The sequence below is a fragment of the Dermacentor andersoni genome, chromosome 4, assembly GCF_023375885.2.
Source record: "Dermacentor andersoni chromosome 4, qqDerAnde1_hic_scaffold, whole genome shotgun sequence".
NCBI lineage: Eukaryota > Metazoa > Arthropoda > Arachnida > Ixodida > Ixodidae > Dermacentor > Dermacentor andersoni.
Genome location: NC_092817.1, coordinates 41961893 through 41984551, shown reverse-complemented (window position 1 = coordinate 41984551; position 22659 = coordinate 41961893). Strand labels below are relative to the sequence as shown.

General features: G+C 42.0%; 1 protein-coding gene across 1 annotated transcript in view; it reads right to left on the bottom strand.

The window, feature by feature from the left end:
- Positions 1-3557: 3557 nt before the first annotated feature.
- The window catches only part of Cyp40 (Cyclophilin 40), a 34473-nt gene continuing 15371 nt past the window's right edge, over positions 3558-22659 (bottom strand). Inside the window, exons 7-11 of the mRNA XM_050184090.3 lie at positions 18216-18305; positions 15175-15232; positions 10518-10604; positions 9480-9522; positions 3558-8398 (exon numbers count right to left, since the gene is read on the bottom strand). Coding sequence (XP_050040047.3) covers positions 8310-8398; positions 9480-9522; positions 10518-10604; positions 15175-15232; positions 18216-18305 — 367 coding nt within the window. The 3' untranslated portion in view covers positions 3558-8309. The remainder of the gene's footprint in view (positions 8399-9479; positions 9523-10517; positions 10605-15174; positions 15233-18215; positions 18306-22659) is intronic.

The following is a 22659-nucleotide window of genomic DNA, read 5'->3' as shown; positions in this document are numbered from 1 at the left end:
CATGAAGTTTTACTACCTACAGGAGAAAGTTTGTCAATGAACAAAATAAAATTTAAACTGTGCCTTTCCACTGTGAAGAAGGACGACCAGTAAAGCTGTGTATGTGGGCCCCTCAATGGTGAACTGCACCGCCGCCGCGACTCGGCCCGGTATTGCACTATCTTCGGGATCGGCCCACGTATGGGGAGTGTTTAAGCTTTCGCTCGGGTGCTCCTATCTAAATACATGTAAAAGGAGAATTCGTTTTTCTTGGCAACCACTGCACCAAATTTGGCGAGGTTTGTTGCATTTAAATGGAAAACGTAAAATATAGTGACTGTTGTTACGAATTTTTTATTTAGGTCGTCAATTTTTTATTAAAGATTGACAAAAATGGAAAATTTTCAGAAAACGAAACCCAAGTTTACAACTCTAACTCAGCAATGAAAAATGATACCATAATTCTGTTAATTGCATGTAATAGTACATCTAAAGCGGACAAAATTGATATGTGACACATGAATCTCGAAAGATTTAGTAATATATAAATACAGCTTTTGCAGAACCCTTGTACACAATGTAAGAAATTCACTAAGATATCAAATGACATATCAAATTTGTCCGCTTTCAATGATCTAGTGGATGCCGTTTACAAAACTGCGATATCTGTTCTTGAAGCAGAGATATTAATTTATAAAGTTCGTGCTTCTATTTATTCCAAACTATCAAATTTTTGAAAATATTTTTAACAAAATTTAGGCCCTAAATCGAAATTCCCCTTCCAACAGTCATTGGAATTGAGCTTTCTCTTTCAAATGCAACAAATTTCATTAAAATTGGGCCAGTGGCTATCTCAGAAAAATATTTTTGCGTTTTACATGTATTTCAATAGGCCGCGTCGGAGTTGGGCCCGAGCTAAAGCTTCCTCTTGACGCCCGTTTCATCTCTGCCACTGGTTGGCCTGGCATCGCACCATCTTCGGGATTTTGTGTCTACATACGGACCCAATCGTGGGGGAACTAGCCCACAGCAGCTTCGCTGTAAAAAAAAAACTATACTGGGGCTTGCAAGCTGCACACAGGCCTTCCAGGCCCATTTGCAACATGTGGCCCGGAACGTTGTCAGCCAATGTCAGGGACATTTTTTGGTCTGTGTATAGTTGGTCAATTTGAGCAATCACATCATGTTATGTTCAGAAGCGCACTTTAAGTATCCCCTACCATTTTAGAGCGTAGCTCTTTGGCGCCCGTCCCTGCGTCGAGTGTTGGCATCCCTCGGCGTAACTGAGCGAACGAGCACAGCGAAAAATGAAGGTGAATGCAGAGCACAGCGGGGGATGAATGACTGCGATAGTGGAGAGCGTGAGGAGGAAAGCAGAGGAGTATGGCGAAAGGGTGGAGGAAAAAGCTGCACGAGACGTGCTTAACGGCGGTGACTAGGCAAGTGGCAAGCACGTACACCGATGCCATAAAGCGCTGGTGGACGCGCGACTTGAGGTATGTTCGCAAGCAGCCGCTTGTAGATCTATCAGCTATCTGTCCATCTGTGTCTCGGTATTCCTTCATGGCGACAGTGAAAGTGTTATATTGCAATCGTGTATAAACACAGTTCGTTATTTGAGGTTTAAATACATGGACAAGTTATAAAAAGCTGAACACTTTGCTATATCAAGAAATCTTTATATTGAAGTTTGTTATATCGAGGTTTAATTGTGTAAGATGACCACTGATGCATTCTGTTAGCCACAGCTTGACAGCACTGTCAGTGCTGTCTGACCGTGGAGGTCGGTGCCCAGGTACAATGATAATTCTCAACGTTCCAGGTTCTGCATAATTTCCGGCGAGATAATGGTGATATTTTTTTCCCCAGCGTTCCAGTATCAGAAACGTGTTTTTGCCAGCTTCTCACGATGCATCCACTGGTATTTCATAACCAAAATTTTGCACCGAGGCCTGCTTTATGCGCTATCTGAAAAACGAAGCTTCTTACATTGTCTGACATGGACTTCGACTACGGGGGCGGGCTCCGGGGCTCGAGCCCCTCCGGAGCTTGCCAAAATGGGGGGAGGTCCTCTGCCCCCCCCCCCCCTCCCCGAAATGAAACCAAGCCAGATTCACTCAGACTTAGATATAAAAAAAAAAAAAGACTAGACTGTAGTTTTGCTGGAAAGGCGAAGCAGCATTAGTAATGGTGAAGTATAAGACAATTCTTCCAAGTGACCAATTCTTTGAGGTTTCTTCAAGTGAACCTGTTATTAAAGATAATATACACAGGGTGTCCCAGCTGACTTTGGCCATACTTTAAAGATATGTAAATGCCACGTAGCTGGACAGAACCAAGGTATTTGTTGTTGCTTGGAGATACTCAAATTATTTTTTTCATTCTGCCTAATTAGAGAATGTCTCAATCAACTTCTCAAATATTACAGTTAGATGAAAAGTGTCAGTGAGAAATTGCAGAGCGACACGGAAAACTCCCAATACAGTTTTTTTTTTTTGCTCGATATGTGCTACATAACAGTGTTTTTCCGAGCATGAAAGAATCCCGCAAATGCACACAAAATTGCCGCGCAACTGGCTGCTCGAGGCACTTTGCATGTATTCACGGGCTTCTTTCACGCTATATATGTATAATTGTGGCTAAAGAAATCACGCTGGCCCCAGTAGTATAATAGAGTACGACATATGTTGGATTTTCACAATATATTGTACGAACGTTTTGGCTGGCGGATCAGCTGTACTCTTCTTCCCTATATATACATATACATCTGCCCGTTTCAATATATATATATATATATATATATATATATATATATAGATGGGTAGTGTTCGAAAAGCTGGTCGAGCTCCAGCCCACCAGGCGCTACGGTTTTTCTTTTTGCACGAAACGCACACGCGCAGCCATGGAGGAAATCCAGCAGTCTCTGTTGCGTGCAGTTTGTGCGAGTTTCGGGAGCCAGCAAAACTAGCGCAGCACTATGCGATAATGAAACTACTGAAACATGAAAGCGCAAGCGGGGCAGGGTCAAGCGAACAAGACTTTGATCGCCCGCATCGTTGTCGAGTTCTATTTCGAAACATTGAATAGAACTGGACAAGTAGAATTTTCTCATTTTCTTTTCATCTTACAGTGCATTGTAGTTTTTTTATTAGAAGAGGTTGAGCACTAGTGATAGAATTATAATGAGTAGTGCCTACATCCTCGGGTTCATACTTGAATGTCCGGGTTGCAAATCGTTTGTTGTATTTACCTCGATTTCTCGATTATTAAAGCTTTATTCACGAAACTACTAACGCCTTAGGTGTTCTTGAGGTTCAATATCAATTTAGCTTGACTTAACGTTTGCCCTTAGTGTGCCTTTAAAGGCTTTGTGACCTGTTGTAATTTCCTGATAAATTGTCTTGCCCTAAAATTGGTTTTTCTCTTTTTACTTTGCTAATGAGCCAAAGCTTAAGAGACGGCACAGATGGCAAGGGTCAGCTGCAACAACCACACCAGCCTTTAAATGTTTGCACAATTATTTCATTAATTTACCTTTGTAGGTCCTCTTGTGGGATACCTGCAGTAACTGAAGCAAATGAGACAACTAATTCACTGTTTTATATTTTTACAAGACTCATTCATACAGTCAACACCAAGAAAGACAATCCTCCAGACACCTCTTCAATACAAGTACCAAATGTTTCCACACACTATATTATATACAGAAACGGGTCAACAAGCATCCATGGCACCCATGACAAGTATGTACATGTTTTTGTGCAGTTTCTAAGAAGCTATGTAATGTGCCAGAAAAGCAAAAAAAAAAAAAAAAAATAGACACTGTAAAGCAAATAACTGAAAAAGAAAAGATGTAAGTGGCCAGACAACTTTTTTTTAACTTTAACATATGGCTATCACAGAGCACTACCATGTTGCTCTGCAAAGCCAAGTTTGCCACCATGTGAAACTACTATACAGAAGGGCTCTTTTCTATACTCGGTGATGATGCATGCAATGAATCCTCTCATAATTAAAAAAAAAAAAAATACATGGGCAATGCCTCAGAATACCCTAAGCAATAAATGTATGACAAGGTGGCTGGCCGTGATACTTAATAAAGAGATGGGTGTTTCTGAAATGTTTGACAACTCCCTATGCCATTCCAAAGTAGGGAATTGCAGCTAAGTCGGTTATATTTTAACATCATCAGCGAAGCGCTCGCCATTCAGCTTAAGTTAGAACATATGTTCCCCACTGCAATGTCTCTGGTGTGTGCCAAACTTGTACGAAAAAATACAAACCTGCCTATATATATAGAGTCGACTTCCATGAATTTGACCATGAAGGGACTGATGAAATTGATCGAATTTTCTAGCGGGTCGAATTAAACAAGATGCAGAAAGAAATGCCAAAAGCACATTAGCGATTAATTTGCAAGTATCTGCACGATTAAACATGCCCCCGAATCAAATGGGCAGACTTTCTATTTGTTCAAAGTGGGAAAACTAATGTAGAAATGACATTAAAGCTGCTAAGCAAAGCAATAACCTAACGCACACCCAATTTTTTTTTTTGCAAGCAATACATGTGTTGCACAATGATGGCCGGTTTATTCAAAGTCAGCTTCGCCGCTATAAATTTGTTTTATGCTGATGGGCATACAAACGCCATGAAGACACTTTTGGTTTGGTATACAATTGCACCACGCAGGAAATTTTCGGCCCATTTCTTATTGGGGAAAAAAATATGCATTGAATTCGGTAAGTACAGTAATCAGCCAGTGTGATATACGGTTATTGCTTGAAAATATTCCTAGGGCAGGCCGAAAATAAGCATTTTTGACGAAAGGTGACGTGTGCTTAGTGCATTCACTCTTACCTAAGCTCTGCTCAGATCGACGCTGTCACTAAAGGGTTGCTACTGGGATCACCATAGGGGTCAGGCAAGTGTGTGCTGATTGAACAAGCTCGAATTATCCGGCGAAGGCCAATTCTAGGTTCAAAATAACGAAAGCTTGGGCCCATAGAAATGCATGGGAGCTGGCAGGGACCTTCAGTTGGGATCGAATTAACGGAAGTCTATTGTAGTAGTATTGCCAATACAACTGCCGCACAGAAGACACACAAGGTACAGGCCCTGCATGCTTTGCAGGCAGCAAGCAACAACATCAAGCGATATCAGTTGTTATATGAAGACAGTATTTCTATTGCTAGCTGGCTTTCCAGTACTATGTTATTCTTAAATGCAGTGGGCACAGACTCAAGTTACTTCCCAGACCTCTATGGGACAATAGACTTGCACCGGCAACGCTGACAATGTTATACACTAATGTTCAATTTGCATTTGGCTAACATAACTGTGCCTGCAATAGAATGTAGCTGTATTCGTATCGACTAACAGCTGCTATGTATATGTGCAGAAATGCCTCGCACCTAGAAGTGCTGCATCTTGTGTTAGACAGATTTGCTGAAATTGTTAGCCTTCTCTGCTAAAGACTGCAAAGAGTGTAGCTGTACAGCTATGTATGCTTCAGTGAATGCCAGCATTTCATGAAATTCAGCAGCTTTAGGCGCAGTCGGCGCAAAGTTTAGATAAAACGGCAGTCATGTTTCGCCTGTTATGACACAACATGGCAATGTTGTGCAATCTTTTAACTATCTGTGACATGTTCTCAGAAAGCGGCTTACCTCTTTCCGTACCGCACCTATTAGGCATCATTAACCTGCTAACGATGGTTTGAAACGTCGCTTTTGAGACTTTGCACCCTGCTCACGGACACACTGTGCTATTGGACGTGAAAGTTGGCTTTTTCCCCCCAGGCAGTGATTTTTGAATGCACTCCGAAGTTCTTGCGATCGTCTAAGTAGAAAGCAAAAATGGCTGCCTGTTATCGTTGGTTTCAAACGCTGCTTTCGAGGCCTTCTGTGCTGCTCACGGACACTTTGCGCCATAAGACGTGAAGGAGGAGAACTATATTCTTGTTTTCTAAGCAGTTAGCTATTTTCCCTGCCAGGCATTAATTTTGAACTCACACCGAAGTTTGGGAATCGTCAAAGCAGAAAGCAAAAATGGCCGCTTCCGGGAGCGGCACGCGCACTTCCATAGATTGTAGATCTTGCGATTCCACAGCGTCTGTGGAAAATTTTAACAATGGATTGAGCAGAGCAGCGGTGAGTCTGAGGATGCTGCCTTATTGTAGGACTGACTCTGAGAGTGACGGCGACGCACGGCAGCCCAGAACATCGGCGGCCACAGCCAGGCACGCCAAACAGTAGTGCTTGCACTTAAATTTTTGTACTGGAATACCTGTTCAATGAAAACTTGATTTTTTTGAATATAGTGTCTATTAGATGAAAACACATTTTATATATCTCAAAATTATTGTTACACTTTTTTCATAGTATACACAAGCATGTCTTCACAAACTTTGTTCAATCTTATTCCACAATCTTGAATGTGGCAATTTATATCCCTTTTATGACATATGTCGCGTTAATGAAAGTTTAATGTGTGAAAAGCACATTCATTCTGCTTTTGTTTATGAATTGCATAAAATATTGAGTGCAGTAGTTCCTTCAGAAAAAAAAATTGCCGTAACTTACAACAAACATATATTTTCCCCATGGCAGGGAAACAGTTAAAGGGGCACTAAAGGCAAATATTAATTCAGGCTAAAGTGATAGATTAGTGCTCGAGAATCTCTAAGGCATCGATATTATCACGAACAAAGTCTTAATAATAGAGAAATTGACATAAATGCTGGACATGATTAGAGACTCCCCCGGGACATTCAAGTACTTGCCCGATGACGCAGGCATTCCCCAGTTAAATACTGTCACTAGTACTCAACCACTCGTTGCAAAAAACAGCCTTGTATTCTATTTTAGGACGAAATAAAATGCTACTTCTCCAGTTCGATATCATTTTTATGAAAAGTAACTCATTGAAATTACCCTTCACAACAACACGGGCGGTCAAAAGGTTTCGCATTCGCCCAACTCCGCGCCGCCCACGCTTTCGTGTTTCAGCAGTTTTGTTACCGTGTAGTACTGCACTGGTTTTGCTGGCTCGCAAAACTTGGACAAACTGCAAGTAGCAGATAATTCAACTTCACGTGATGTCGTGGGATGCACGAACAACCTATGCCACTTGACCAAAAAGCAGCTGCAGGGGCTAATCCACCGCTCTGTGATGGCTCGGTACCGCAGTCTGTCGGGCGCCGTATTAATCACCGATGGTAGGAAGGGGTGGTGATGGCACATGCAACGTCACCACTCCCCTTGTTGGGTGGCAGAAGATTTGAATTTCGAAAAAGGTCTTTGGACACTTCAGACGCAATTTTCTCGTAAAGTAAGTCTTTTCTTGACATGAAACAAGCATTGCGAGGTTTCTGGCATGGTACTTAAACAGTCCACATCGACTTAGTATTTGCCTTTAGGGTCCCTTTAACGGTCCTCTATATAAGTTGGGAGCTACAACTGCTGCACTCTAATTGGTATAAAAGGAAAATGGCTGTCACTAGACAGTTTTAGTATAGCGTAAAATGCTTGCATAGCGTGCGACGCAACACTAATGCTAAGTAAGGTTGCTCTGCGCAGCACAAACTAGTCGTTTAGAATAGCAGAACGGAGCAAAATGCTAACATGAACATAAACGGCGCCATCTCAACACAGCTACAGCAAGCATGAGCAAACATAAGCAACCTCTCTTGTTAAGCCTAATGCGCCGCTAATCAAGAACTTCTCTCGAAAACAACACCCATTTGTAACCTGTACAACAATGTTGAAGAATCATCACGCAAATCAAAACAAATATGAGCATTAGTGGGGAACGACTAAGACGAACTGTGCAGGCTGACGACCTGATAGATCCGAAGCGGGCAGCTCTTGCTTTGACTGGTGCCTTCATGTTGCCATACATAAGGCTCCCCTTGCATGCGTTAGCGTTCAACACTAAATCCCAAAAATAGCATACGTACGTAAGGGATCTAGCACCGTTAACGCACAACGCAGGCGCAGTGTGGAGCATGCGACGTTAACGCTAACTCTTTGTGTTTGCTGCTATACGCTACACTAAAACTGTCTATTGTAAAAGCTTCTCGACAAACAAGGAGGGACGGTGACAGTGTCCAGTCGATTCAAGCTAGTTGCTTAAACACTTGTGGGTTTGAGCTGATCAGAGCAAGTGGCCCTCGCACACTGGTGTTGCCTTCAGGTGAAGAATGCGTGGAACTTGTTAAGGTGCGCACCACCACTTCTGATGCGGAAGAGCTGTCCAAGCTCTGGAGGGAACAGCAGCGTGGTGCCGAAATCAGTGGACTATGTGGATGAAGGATGCCATGCCCGAGCTCAGTTGAAAAGTTTTGCATATGCCTTGCGCTCCTTTGCCTTGTAGGCTTGCATTTCACCTTTTACAGCTGCAATCTCTGAAAGTATTGCTGTGAAAAATAAGTTCCACAGTCAGTGCACAGCGATCGTATGGGGAAGGTCACAAGAAACTTCAGTTGCGGTCACGCATACTTACTGACACATGCTTAAGCCCACACCATGCTCATTCGTTTGGAAATGATAAAAGAAAATATGCTGGCAGCCAAACATCCCTTAACCTCTTAACATACATGCGACATGTGTGTCCCCGAATTTGAAACATATCTTCATAATTGATAAATACGATTTGCACTTACAAGCCTACTGAGGCCAACTTACAGAACGTTTGAGCTTCCATTATCAAAAGATCTTATTTCAGTTAACGACTCTACGACAAAATGTTGACAAAACGTTGGTGGAGACACAGAGCAAAGGGGTGCTTTGCCGTCAACCAATTAAGTGTTTGCTTTGCAGTTTTTTTTCTAATCAATGAAGGAAGATAATGTGTTTAATAAAGGGGGCAGTGATCAAGGGTTCTTATTAAACCAAGATTCGTGAACTTAAAAGAGTACAAAAACTACCTTTTTATTGAGAAAGAGGCATTGGGACATGTGTGTCCCTGTGTACTGCGACGGAATGCTCGATGCCAATTGGCAGCGTTCGCTTGGTGGTGACACTTTTACATCCCAACAGCTGTTTGAAATGAATAAATTGGTAAACTATGCATCTTTACGTGTAGCCTGGTTTATGTTATATAAAAGCTTTTATTTTCCAAAATTATGGCAGAAAAACAACACAAATACCTTGTATCGAAAGAAAAGATTCTACAAGATTTTGTTTGATGATAATGATAATGAGTCTGCTTTACAGCTTTGTGGTTTTACATGCCAAAACCACAGTTTGATTATGAGGCATGCTATAGTGGAGGACTCTGGATTTATTTTGACCACCTGGGATTCTTTAACGTGCACCGAACGCTGTACACAGGCGTTTTTGTGCTCTGCCCCCATCAAAATGCAGCCGCCGTGGCTAGGGTACGATCCCTCGCACGGGGCTTAGCAGTGCAATGCTAAAGCCATTACACCAACACTGCGGGTAAGAGGTGGGCTCCCACTACTCTTGCACGACAGCTGGGTAGCAAGTGATACCTACCTTTATTGTTGGGGGAGAGGGAGAGTGCTTGCTGTAGGTTTGCCTGCAAAAAAAAAAGTAAGCAACACTTTAATTAGCGGTGTTCCTTACTACACTGAGGAATTTACTTTCTAAAGTCTCAAAATTCCCTATTTTGTACAGATTTCCCCCTGCAAAAGACTAAAAATGTAACTTAACAGGTTGTTGAATAAGTAACAGGGCTGGTATTTTATTACTATGTTCCATTTCATTTTCCATTCTTCGTTTCTTATCATGCATCATGCTGAGTGGCTGATCCCATCGATAACAGTAGCACAGCAGAGCATGAATCATGTTTAAGCCAATAAAAAAGGGTGGAAAATCTGCAAAAACATATATTGCTAGAAAACATGGCACGTGAAATGTTTGTCTGAATCCTTGTCATTGTTGTTGCCCTCTGTTTACCCCACATGCTTCCGCAATGAATTAAATAACCTCCATATTATTCCCCACATTACTTTGCAGCTGACATGCTCTATTTTTACATGTATAAGCTCCTGCACCACCTACTACAACAACAACAACAACAACAACAACAACAACAACAACAACAACAACAACAACAACAACAACAACAACAACAACAAAAGATTTTGAAGCACAACGTTGGGCTTCAGATTAAGAATTGTGGATGTCTGAGCTTGCAGTATGACACTATGACAAATCAAAGTGCAGAAACAGACAGATGGTTAGACAAACAGATGACCGATGAATAGCGCTCGCCTGTCTCTTTTTCTGTTTGTGTTCCAACGCTACAACTTGTCATGCTGCAGGTTAAATGTGTAGTTTGCATTTAAATGTCCAGTTTTGCAGCAATGTGCTCTGCTGCTGCACTGTCTGACGAAGGATCAATGTCGCCACTACTGAAAGGGGTAATCACTCTGAAGTGGGGATGCCCCTAATGAAAAAGGTTAACACTGACAGTGAGACAGCAACTACACTCAACATACACAAAGCAGAGAACATGCTGGGCTTTCACAAGACACAGGTCAGAAAACACCAGCAATAAAGGAAGCACACCATGCTTTTGTCATAGTCCCTCATGCCATGGAAAGCCTGGCCTCTCCGGAAGAGTGCCTTGGGGTGTCTCGGTTCAAGGTCAAGGGCCTGAAAATATGTGAAGTTGCGCTGTGTTTAAAAACAAGCAATGCTGCAGTTTTCGAATTTGATTACCGTATTTACTCGCATAATGATTGCACTTTTTTCTCAAAAAAATTGTCGCAAATTCAGGGGTGCGATCATATATGGGTTAAACTTCCTGCAAATAGAAAAAAAAAATTTTTTTTTTTTCATCCCGCGTTTGCTGCGGGATGACAACAGGTCAACAAATAGGCAGCTGCCGCTGTATGTAGTGTGGGACACAAAAACGAAAATGGCGGCCAGCAGAGCAAGCCAAAAGCGATATTCTTTTCTTCTTGTGAGGCACGTTACGTGCATTGAAACAGTTTCTTCTGTATCAGTAATGAATAATATCGTTAATATCGGCAAGTTTGCGACAATAACGCAGCCATGTCTACTTTGAGGGAACAGAAGCAGATAGGTGCGCTTAGCTGCCAGTGACATCGAAACACATGGCGGGCATGCTGTGGAAACTGTGGCATTTGTCTTCACTACTATCCTAATACGTTTCCACTAAGGGTGGGCGAATATCTTAGCTGTGTTACAAGTGTCGGCATATGAACAGGGTACACTTCTAACGTATCAGTGTAAACGTGGCTACTATCATTGCCACTTGCTATTTGTTGCGTGCCCACGAGTGCTGACGAGAAGAATCAAAAGGCGCCTTTTTTGTTGTTGTTGTTGACCACAACCACTATAAAGCCTACACATAATAAAGGGAAGTTTACTTGTAGCTTTTTTTTGTCATGGAAGTGCAGAAAGTTTTGAAAGGAATGAAATGGGGCATCTGCTTAAGAATGTTTGGTGCGTGCAGACCGCTTGGTTTGTCTTGAAGAGTCGTTCGCGCAGAATTCGACAGATGGTACGTGCGATCATTATTAGCTAGACTTGGCACTTGACATATCGCTGCGGCAAGTTCGGGGTGCGATCATTACACAGGAAATAAAAAAATATAATTTTGATCATTACGCGAGTGCGATCATTATGTGAGTAAATACGGTATGTTACCTTGCACCATTAAAAATTATTCCTGCACAGTACCAGGCACACAGCCGTCCAGAGTGAAACTGTGCTCCTGACTTCACTATGTGGATCAAAACAAACATGGTCAGCTTGCAGTATCTCAAGTTCCTTGGAACTAATAAATTTCATTTGGTTTATAAAATGGTCAGTTATCTGAAGCTGAATGAAATATAATGCAAGACAGAATTATGGGTTATTACAAATATGAATACCTATATACCACAAGTTTTGTTTAGACCAGGCCAGTGGTGCCATTTGGTAAAGGTAGATAGCATCCCAAATATCAAGCAAACATTTTTCCAGTGCTTATGCCTTATGCATTGTAATAAAACTAAGACTGACACAATGGCTGCCCTGATCTTCCTTTAATGGCACCCCAACATCTATGATGATCGTATGTTTGCGAGATGTGGCCACCGCCGCCTTCTATATTCAACATACAGTTAACTTCAACTCGCATATCTCGAAAAATCGGTTAAGTCGAAATTTTACGCGGCACTGAACTATTTCCCATACGTGCCATGTATTTATTGCCCTCTATCTTGAAGTATTTTTGGGCCCAATTGCGGATATCTCGAAATCTTGATTGAGAGTGGAACAAAAACTCTGCTGCAGGGCTGTTGAACAGGCTTCGCGCAAGGCTGCCGCTCTTTGCACCTACCACAAAGCGGACGCTTTCCCCGAATGTGAAGTTGTAACCTAGCAGCACAACTTTTTAAAGCGACCACACAGCATGTCATGTGATGCAAGAGATCTGCACCGATGCAGGCCCTGCAAAATAGCATGCTTGACGTAGTTAGTTTTGTTAGCTTTACGCAATGCAAGTGGTTTGCCATCCGAGGGGTGATTTCTGTTTTAATTTTATTTTACACAATGTAGAATAAAAATTTATGTGCTGCGTGTGTTCTGGTACATCCTGCATTGAAACTTCTAGCAAGGTTTTCTTTTCTTTTCGGTTCACTGGTCTCTCTTGTCTTTATAAGTATTCTCCAGCGTCCACTTAACTCGCACTTTTTCTTCACATGTTTATGCACGGTTTTTTGTTGCATTAGTCCGGGTTTTTGTTCCCCTCTTGGCGACAATTTTTTTGATGCCTTGAGCATGGCTTCCGCTCCTAGCTGATCTGAAACAATTGAACCTAAATCTTCCTTGAGGCATTGTTCTTGTGCTTACTGCCATAAACTTCAATTGACACTTTGCTTGACATTGCAGGAACCTATATTCCTTTAATTAATCTGATCCGCTTGTTCTTCCAGAGGCTTCTCATTTTCCTTCGATTTCCACCCCCCCCCCCCCCCTTTTTTGAGACACACTTAATGGAAAATTGACAGGACTACATTGCTCTTTGTTGACATAATGACTGAGGACACCTTCAAGGAACTTATCATAGTTGGAGCTCAAGGTGCATTAAAAAATGTAATTTTTTGCAAATGTCTTCGATTGCATTAGCTCGAGCAAAGTCGCACCATTTCTGCTTGCGCGCATCGAAGTAGTTGCCTTATTTAACACAATTCTTATGATTTCTGTAGCAATACTGCTCCCTCTGGCTTCAGTGCTGTTTTCTGGCCTTCTTTCTAGTTTCTTAATTTTGACGTGGAGCTTTGCTTTTGTGAGGCAGATTTCGAATTCGAAGGTTTTGCATGCATAGACATCGTTCTCTATTCTGTTCATTTTGATAAGGTTATGTGTCTACGCTTTTCAGGTTCTGGTTTTTTTATTTTAAAGGAAAGCAGTGCTCACTTACTTTGCACTTCGCATCTTTAAAACAAGTTCAATGCTTTTCATAATATTTTGAATATCCAAGAGCATGGCACTCTGCGTACCTCGTAGATGCTCTACATCCTCGTCTTCAACTTGTTCCATTCTCTGATCGCGTGCGAGGTCAGAGCAATGGGCGTTCTGCTAATTTCTCTGGTCATTGTCTGTGTTGCTAGTGGCTCGTGCAGTTGATAATTCTGCTGACATCGCACTTGGTGCCATCAGAGTAAGGACACACCAGGATGACTAATGTTAGGAGACCTCAACATCCCAACCTTGCAAACTTCGGAGTGGCTGTCCTGACGAAGGCACAGAAGATAGCAGGCGCACAGTCGGCGGCTTCAAGGACTCGCCTGCAAAACGGGCGTAGCCGCAGAAATTTGGTGTCCTGGGCCTGTGAGCCTTGAAGCCATCGGGGCAGATTGGTGCGAGCCTTCTTTCTTAGCGCTGCCGTGGCTGCACATGGCTGAGCGCATACACAAACTGCAAGCCCTGTTCTAGTGGTAATATGCCGCATGTGTAAAGATTGGGCATTGCATCTTCCTGCGCTGTCTTCCCGCGCATTTAGAACTGAATGTTGCGGAATCTCGAGTTTCATAGAGGCGTTGAAGCGAGAGCCAGATGAAGCATTCGCTGCCGGCTGTTGGCGCTTTTCATGACAGCGTTGTCCTGCTGCTGGTGACATTATCAGCAATGGAGGAGGAGTAGACGCAAAAGTGTAGCTGGCTTTGTTTCGTACCGCCAATGTGAAGATTTCCACATGGCGTGGAAGTGCCTTTCATTTCTGACCCTCAAATTCAATAACACGAATTTCTTTCCGATTCAAGTGTGTGTTTTCCAAATTAGAAAGTTTTGGAGCCCCTTCCCTGCAAGAAAGATCCCTCACCGACTGTGCTTATTCGTATAAGATGTTGAATTTCAATGCAGCAAAATTTCAACATAACAAAGCAAACTGCCAATTTTACTGACTTTGTTATGTTGAGGTTTAACTGTAATGCTATGAATCACATAGAAGGTTTTGAGGTTGGCATAGAAACTGGCTACAACACTGCAGTAGAGTATGGACATTGGAAGGTTTATTGTATTTTTATGAATGCAACAGGACTGTGAGTCTAAAGTATACAATATCTTGATGAATTGGAAGTGAAGAAAGATAAGAAGGTGTCATGATTAATATGAAAAATAACAATGTGTAACACAGTTCTATACATGGTGCTTAAAGGCCCTAAGTACGATCCTTTAGTGCAACGAGCATTCGTGCAGGACTTTCTGCACAGGTACATACTGGCAATGCATATTCACTGGGCTATTTGCACAGTGACACCATTATGGATATGTGTCACTTTAGGTGACTAAGCCAATGACTTAAAGTCAGGAAACTCTCCTTTTCTTGTGAAGATAATGAATATAAGTTGGCCCTTTTTGAGCTCTTGCCCCCATTACCTCTATTGCTTTTAAATTGAGCTCACACCCTTGAATGCTGCTATCGAAAGGTTGGTTCTCTGCAAATCTTAAGTCACTTTGTGGCCCAGCTTGCAGCATACTGAAATTTGAAATTTAGAAAAATCACAAGCAATATTTGGTGCAACATGCTGGACATAAAGGACAGGTGTTTTCTCATGTGTGTTTTTCAACAAGAAAGAAGGAAGGAAAGTTTATGATGTATTTTTACGAATACGATAAGCATTTAAAGTAACTTTAAAGAGCATGAAAACAGCATAGTATAGGAATATGTATGCTTTTTTGCAAGTTGCCAGGAGCATGCACATTTGATCACCTCATCACAGTCATCCAATGCTTGATGGTACCTCTTTAACTTCAGCTTGGATGCAGCACTGTAATGAAAGCATAGCAGTGAAATATGCCTTATTAAATGCAGAGTAATTGGTACAATCCTTCCAAGCCTTGCATAAAATCTTGTATTGCGTGCTGTAATGATCAGCATCATTTGCACTGCACTTGTGATTGCTGACAGACGTAACCAATAAGCGTTTTCTTTTATATATGTGAAATATTTTCAATCCATTCATAAAGTGCAGAGCTTATGTCGGCACTCAGAATTTGCATTTTATGCCTGCAAGATTCTTCCCTGCAGGTTAAATGCATTTGAACAGAACTTACACCATCATTTTCCGGTCCATTTAATGCTGTAATAACAACATGTGCCAAACTTTCTAAAATAACTCCTCTCCTTTTTCTCGCTGTTAAGAGAGACGCTCTTCGAAAAAACTTGTTCTTAACATTTCTACTAGAGGTTTAAAAATATAGGAAATTGTAGACTTTTTTTTTAGAAGATTTCCAATTACTGTATGTCATTGGTTTTTGTGTATAGCTGCTATATTTCTTGAGTTATGTCCAACACAATGAAAAAAAATTGTGATCTTTGCAGGCGCTTTCCTTGGTAATAAACTTTCACAAAAAGCACTATGCTATAGCTTATCTACCTATTTATAGAGTGCAAAGTGCTGATATCTATCCAAACAGCATGTAAAATTGCGATAACTATGAAAAAACTTTATGACAGTTCAACAACTCTTTTTTTCACAATTCCATGAAAATAACCTTGTACTTATAATTTTCTTATACTACAAACGAAATTTGGCCTACATACTCTTGAATATATGCAGAATGTTGATACATCTACTTGAAATTGTAATATCTCTTAGCAGCAGTTGCAAAAGTAAAGATTACTTATTAGGGAATTGTTTAAAAAAATAGTTGGAATGGTCTAAATTTTTTTCTTTGCACAGTTTAAGTAATTCTACAGATTGTTTGGCTACATATTGGCACATTGCAGTCTACAGAGAACTAAATAATCTACAGCACGATGCTTTTTGTAAAAATTGCATGCGTAATAAGCAATTACCCTATATTTATTTGATGACTACCCTATGCAATTTTGTATATGACATAACTCAAGCCCTAGGACTCGGAAGTACTCCATTAGAAACAATAATGAACAGGATACAGAAGCTCCTCCAATAACTAGAGATGAGGTCAGAAGGGACTTGCAAGACATGAAACGGGAAAAAGCAGCAGGAGAAGACGGAATAACAGTCGATTTAATCAAAGATGGAGGAGACATAATGCTAGAAAAACTGGCGGCTCTCTATACGAAGTGTCTATCGACTGCAAGCATCCCAGAAAACTGGAAGAATGCAAACATTAGACTAATCCACAAAAAGGGAGACATTAAAGAACTGAAAAATTATAGGCCCATTAGCTTATTCCCAGTATTATATAAAATATTTACCAAAATAATCTCCAATAGAATAAGGGCAACACTGGACTTTAGTCAACCAAGGGAACAGGCTGGCTTCAGGAAGGGATACTCTACAATGGATCACATCCATGTCATTAATCAGGTTATCGAGAAATTTGCAGGGTACAATAAGCTTCTCTATTTTACGAAAAAGCATTGGATTCAGTAGAGATACCAGCAGTCATAGAGGCATTGCGTAATCAAGGAGTACAGACTGCTTACGTAAATACCTCGTAAAATATTTACAGAGATTCGACAGCCACCTTAATTCTACAAAAGAAAAGTAGGAAGATGCCTATAAAGAAAGGGGTCAGACAAGGAGATACAATCTCTCCAATGCTATTCACTGCGCGCTTGGAAGAAGTATTCAAGCTATTAAACTGGGAAGGTTTAGGAGTAAGGATCAACGGCGAATACCTCAGCAACTTTTGGTTAGCTGATGACGCTACTCTATTTAGCAACACTGCAGACAAGTTACAACAAATGATTGAGGACCTTAACAGGGAGAGTGTAAGAGTGGGGTTGAAGATTAATATGCAGAAGACAAAGATAATGATGAGTAACCGGGCAAGGGAACAAGAGTTCAGGATTGCAAGTCAGCCTGTAGAGTCTGTGAAGGAGTATGTTTACCTAGGTCAACTAATCACAGGGAACCCTGACCATGACAAGGAAATCCACAGAATAAAATGGGTTGGATCGCATACGGCAGACATCGTGAGCTCCTGACTGGGAGCTTACCGTTATCATTGAAAAGTGCTGTATCATTTTACCAGTGCTGACATATGGCGCAGAGGCTTGGAGGCTGACAAAGAAGCTTGAGAACAAGTTAAGGACTGCGCAAAGAGCGATGGAACGAAGAATGCTAGGCGTAACTTTAAGAGAGAGAAAGAGAGAGGTTTGGATCAGAAAGCAAATGGGAGTAGACAATATTCTAATTCACATTAAGAGAAAAAAATGGCGCTGGGCAGGTCATGTAATGCACAGATTAGATAACCGTTGGACCATTAGGGTTACATAATGGGTACCAAGAGAAGGGAAGTGCAGTAGAGGACGGCAGAAGACTAGGTGGTGCGACGAAATTAGGAAATTTGCGGGTGCTAGTTGGAATCGGTTGGCGCAGGACAGGGGTAATTGGAGATCACAGGGAGAGGCCTTCGTCTTGCAGTGGACATAAAATAGGCTTATGATGATGATGATATATTTATTTGACAACTATCCTTTGCAATATTGTATATGACATAACGCAAGCCCTATAGCAGCTACACAAAAGCTAATGACATATTTGAAATCTTCATAAGAAACTGTATAATTTGCTTAATTAGCAAACTTCTGGTACAAATTATAAAAAAATAAATAAAAAAAAGAAAGATTTGAGGGGTGTCTCCCCTTAAATTCAAGCACTAATCTTGACCACCGCTACACAATTACATCAAGAATGTAAGAAACGTGCCTCTTTCTCCGCCCTGAACTTCTTCACGCAGTGTTCTGCTGTGAAAAAGTTGCGACAAGCTGTGGTTCCACAGTTCGGAATGCAAGACAATTCCGCACCAACTTGCCTGTTAAGAATGCAAGGCAGTACCACACTGGCAATCTTGCTCTCCTGCTCTTTGGAAAGCTCGTTCACCTCGTGTAGCCTGTTGAGATACCTGAAAGAACAATGAAGCACCCGCATGATAGTTTGCCCAATCAAGCATTACAGAAATCCCTCCAAAAGCGAATCCACTGTAGAACATTTGTTCCATAGCAGCTTCATTTGTAACAAGGAAATTTCACAAGGAGCTTTTGGAAAAAGAGTGGAACCATCGTGACAACCAAAGCATCTTCTGTAAACCAGCATTACTAACAGTCCACTGTGAAATATCTGTACCACATGCTGCAGTAAGCAAAGACAGTTTTTTGTAGGCGTAACTGTAGTGCAGTGCAGTCAGTTTCAAAACTCATGATCATCACTCATCAGTATATTAGCATACATAAGTACATCAGAAAAGTATACGCCATTTCAATTATATACAAAGCATCAAATAAACTGCTTCCCCAAGTTCTTTTTACCTCGATTTGCTTTTGTCTGAGTGGCGTCACTGTTGCAGCTATCAAGCCCAATTTTTCCCTGGCTTGTAGTCACATGGCCGAAATGTCAACACGACACTAAATACCTACAGTTAATCACGGTTGTAACAAAGTCACATTCAAACCAATACTTTACAAACCAATATTATATACAAAGCATCAAATAAACTGCTTCCCCAAGTTCTTTTTACCTCGATTTGCTTTTGTCTGAGTGGCGTCACTGTTGCAGCTATCAAGCCCAATTTTTCCCTGGCTTGTAGTCACATGGCCGAAATGTCAACACGACACTAAATACCTACAGTTAATCACGGTTATAACAAAGTCACATTCAAACCAATATTTTTTCTTCATTACCATGCGTTTGTGTATATAACTCACACCAACATTTCTTTGCATTTAAGAGAGAGAGAGAGAGAGGGCTCTTTATTAGAAAAGCAGAGAATTTTGCCGCCGCTGGTATGCTACTCTGTATGGGAATGGGGAATGGGATTAAAAGATTCCAGAAGAGAGTGGGAGAAAAAGAGGATAAAAATAAATATGAAATGTCAGAGTGCACCTGATACTAACATTTACAGGTGACATGGCGGGTAAATTTTGGCTTTTGTATATGAAGTGTGCAATTTTTAAAGCTTTCCTATTAGACCAATTTCTGACAGGTATTTGAACAATAAACCAAAACCCGTCACTGTTTTGAAGAGCTGGGCATTGGACCTAAGATGCTCGGTAACGTTAATGGTTCGTGGCAAATCATGTCCATTTGTTGCTCAAAAAATTGTCTCTCATCGCGGTACGCGGGGCATTTTAGTAATATGTGCTCAATTGTCTCTAAGTTGCGACAGTCATCACAGTATGGGTTTGTGGTAAGCCCTATGCGGTACAGATAATTGTTCGTGTATGCCACGTTCAGTTGAAGACGATGGTACAATGTCTCTATGTGCCGAGGAAGTGGTCGTGGAATTTTCGGTCTCATTTCCGGGTCAATGTAATGCAGGAAGTTATCTTGGTGAAGCAGAAGATTCCAGATGCGGTCTTTTTCTTGATAGGCATATTTTTTTTGCCATGCTTGAAGCATCGGCTTTTGTAAAAAATGTTCTTTTGAACTTGCGGTACTGGAGTCCATTTCTGGCAGCTTCATCCGCTCTTTCATTTCCCAAAATGCCACCATGGCCAGGTATCCACTGGAACTTTATGCAATGCCCAGCAATCTTAGCCCTGTGGTGAAGATAAGCAATGTGCCTGTTCCAATGTGCAATGTTCAATGTGCCAATGTGCAACGCTTGTGCCTGTTCCACATACTTTGTAGGGCTGCTTTTGAATCTGTAAAAATCACCCATGTCTTTGGCAGCTGTTGTCGAAGTACATACACAAGGGCCTCCTCAATGCCATATAGCTCTGCTGAAGTAGATGATGTTGCTCGCTCAAGACAAAACGAGAATTGTTGCCCTGTAGAGGGAACAAAAAGTCCGCATGATGAACGATGTGGAGTTGTAGAACCATCTGTGAAAACGTGCGTTGCGGCTGCGTATTCTTTGTGCATATATTCCAAAGCTATCTGATAAGTCGCTGCTTGAGGCATTTTCTTTTTCGCACTGATTCTAGGTATATATGGCACGATTTCCAGTTGGGACAGTGTCCATGGTGAAATGTTTCGTGGCATAATTTGTGACGCCTGAGAAGGAATCGAAATAGATATGCTTCCGACAGCCTGCCCAAAGCTAGATGTAGCACGGGTTCTAGAAATATATTTTAAAAAGTGAGTCTTCGTATGAATGACGTGGCGGAGGTGAATCTGAAGTGTCTCCTACGAAGATAGCACTTCGAGAGGCAGGCATCCAGCTTCTGCTACAGTTCCTGAGCGGGACGACCCCTTCGGAAGGCCAAGACATACGCGATGGCAGTTGTTTCGTGCTGCCTCAAGTTTTCTCTTGCTTGCGGGAGACATTTTGTGCAGGATCGGGAGGTAATATCATAGTGTTCCGTGACGTAGGCCTTATGGAGGAGCACCACTGATCGACAGTTGCTGCCCCACTGTGATCCGGCTAAAAATCGGAATACGTGCGACGCCGAGGAAACCATCTCACTCAGTTTTTTCACTTGGGGCGACCATGTGAGGTTCCTGTCGATCGTCACTCCAAGAAACCTTTGCGTCTTGACGTATGGAAGGGCACGACCACCCAACAGTAGTGGGTATTTTTCCATACACCTCCGCGTGAAAGCCATGGCAACGCTTTGGTCAGGGGACAATTTCAGACCCCTTGGATTTAGGTAGGCCGATATATTTGCTAGCGCTCTCTGGAGACGTTGTTGGGTGGTACTGCGGGAACGCGCCTCCAAATACAGATGTCGTCCGTATACAGTGCGATTTTGACGCCGCGGGGCAGGTTTCTTCTCAGATGGATGAGGACTAAATTAAATAATACCGGGCTTAACACAGCTCCTTGTGGCACTCCCTTCTCGACGGCATAAAGCGCCGTGGGGCCATCCGGGGTACACATGAAAAGTTGGTGTCCTTGAAGATAGTCTTCAATCCATGCGTAAAGCCGTCCTCCAAGACCAAGGGTTTCCAAAGCGTCAAGTATTGCTTTATGATAGACTGAATCATATGCAGCCTTAATGTCTAAAAATAATGGAGTAGGTATGTTTCCAGAGACCAATTCCTCTTCAATTGACGAGACCAAGGCAATGACATTATCAAGTGCGGACCTATTTTGCCGGAAGCCATTCATTTACTCCGGGTAAACTTTTGTAGTTTCCAGGAACCAATTTAGTCGTTTGCAGATCATTTTTTCGAATAGCTTCCCTACGCAGCTAAGCCAAGATATGGGTCTGAAGGAGGCGTAATTTGTTGGCTGCTTCCCTGGCTTCAATATAGGAATAACTTTCGCAAGCTTCCATTCTGTAGGAACCTCCCCAGTTATCCATGAGGCATTGTAATACTCCAGAAGGCGTAGGCGAGATGTGTGGCATAGATTTGCGAGCGCTTCATAACTCACACCGTCATGGCCAGGTGATAATCGCTTGTTTACGTGGCCGATTGCTGCCGTGAGCTCTTCGATGGTGAATGGTAATTCTAAGTCAGGAAGGGTAGCTCAAGGTGGACTAGGCTGATGACTTGGAATTTGCCGAAAAGGTTGTGCCCCGTTGGAAAGAAGCCTGCAGTACTGCTCTGCCACCTCTTTCAGGGATTCGCGCTCATGTAATGAGAGGGCGATAAAAGGATAAAGCTGTTGTGGCTCTTTGCGAATGCCTCTGACGACTCGCCAGATTTTGCTCAGCGGTTGTTGTATGTCCAGTGTCCTACAAAAGTCCCTCCACCTTTTTCGGTCCAGTTTGGTGAGGTAACGTCGTATATGTATTTGTGCCCATCGACAAGTTCTGAGGTCTTCGATATTCTTAGTATGTAGAGCCTTCCTTTCGGCACGCCTTCGAATGGCACATAACCTTTCAAATTCCTCGTCGTTAGTTGGTACATTACAATGCTTAGTGGCAGAGCGGGTACTTTGTTTGAGGCAATGAGCTATTGCCGGTATTAATTCTGCATTCGTAGTCGAGGCTGTGATCCCTTTGTTTACAGCTGCTGTGTAAGCTTCCCAGTCTACCGACTTCAGTTTCACTTTTCTGGGCAACGTCCGAAAATGAAGGGCAGAGATTAGGATCGGGTAGTGATCACTACCTCGAGTATCGAAATCTGTACACCATCCGAACATAGGGGCCACTTAACTTGATACGAATGTGACGTCAATGCAGCTAACAGTCTTCAGATTTTTCAGGTATGTTATGCTGCCATCGTTCAAGGGCTCTATATTGTATTTTGCAAGAAGCTTTGCCAGCTTAGCACCCCGAGCACATGTATGTGAACTGCCCCAGATCTCGTTATGTGCATTGAAATCGTCACAAATAATATGTGGAGACTGAGTTTTTGTCAATAAGTTT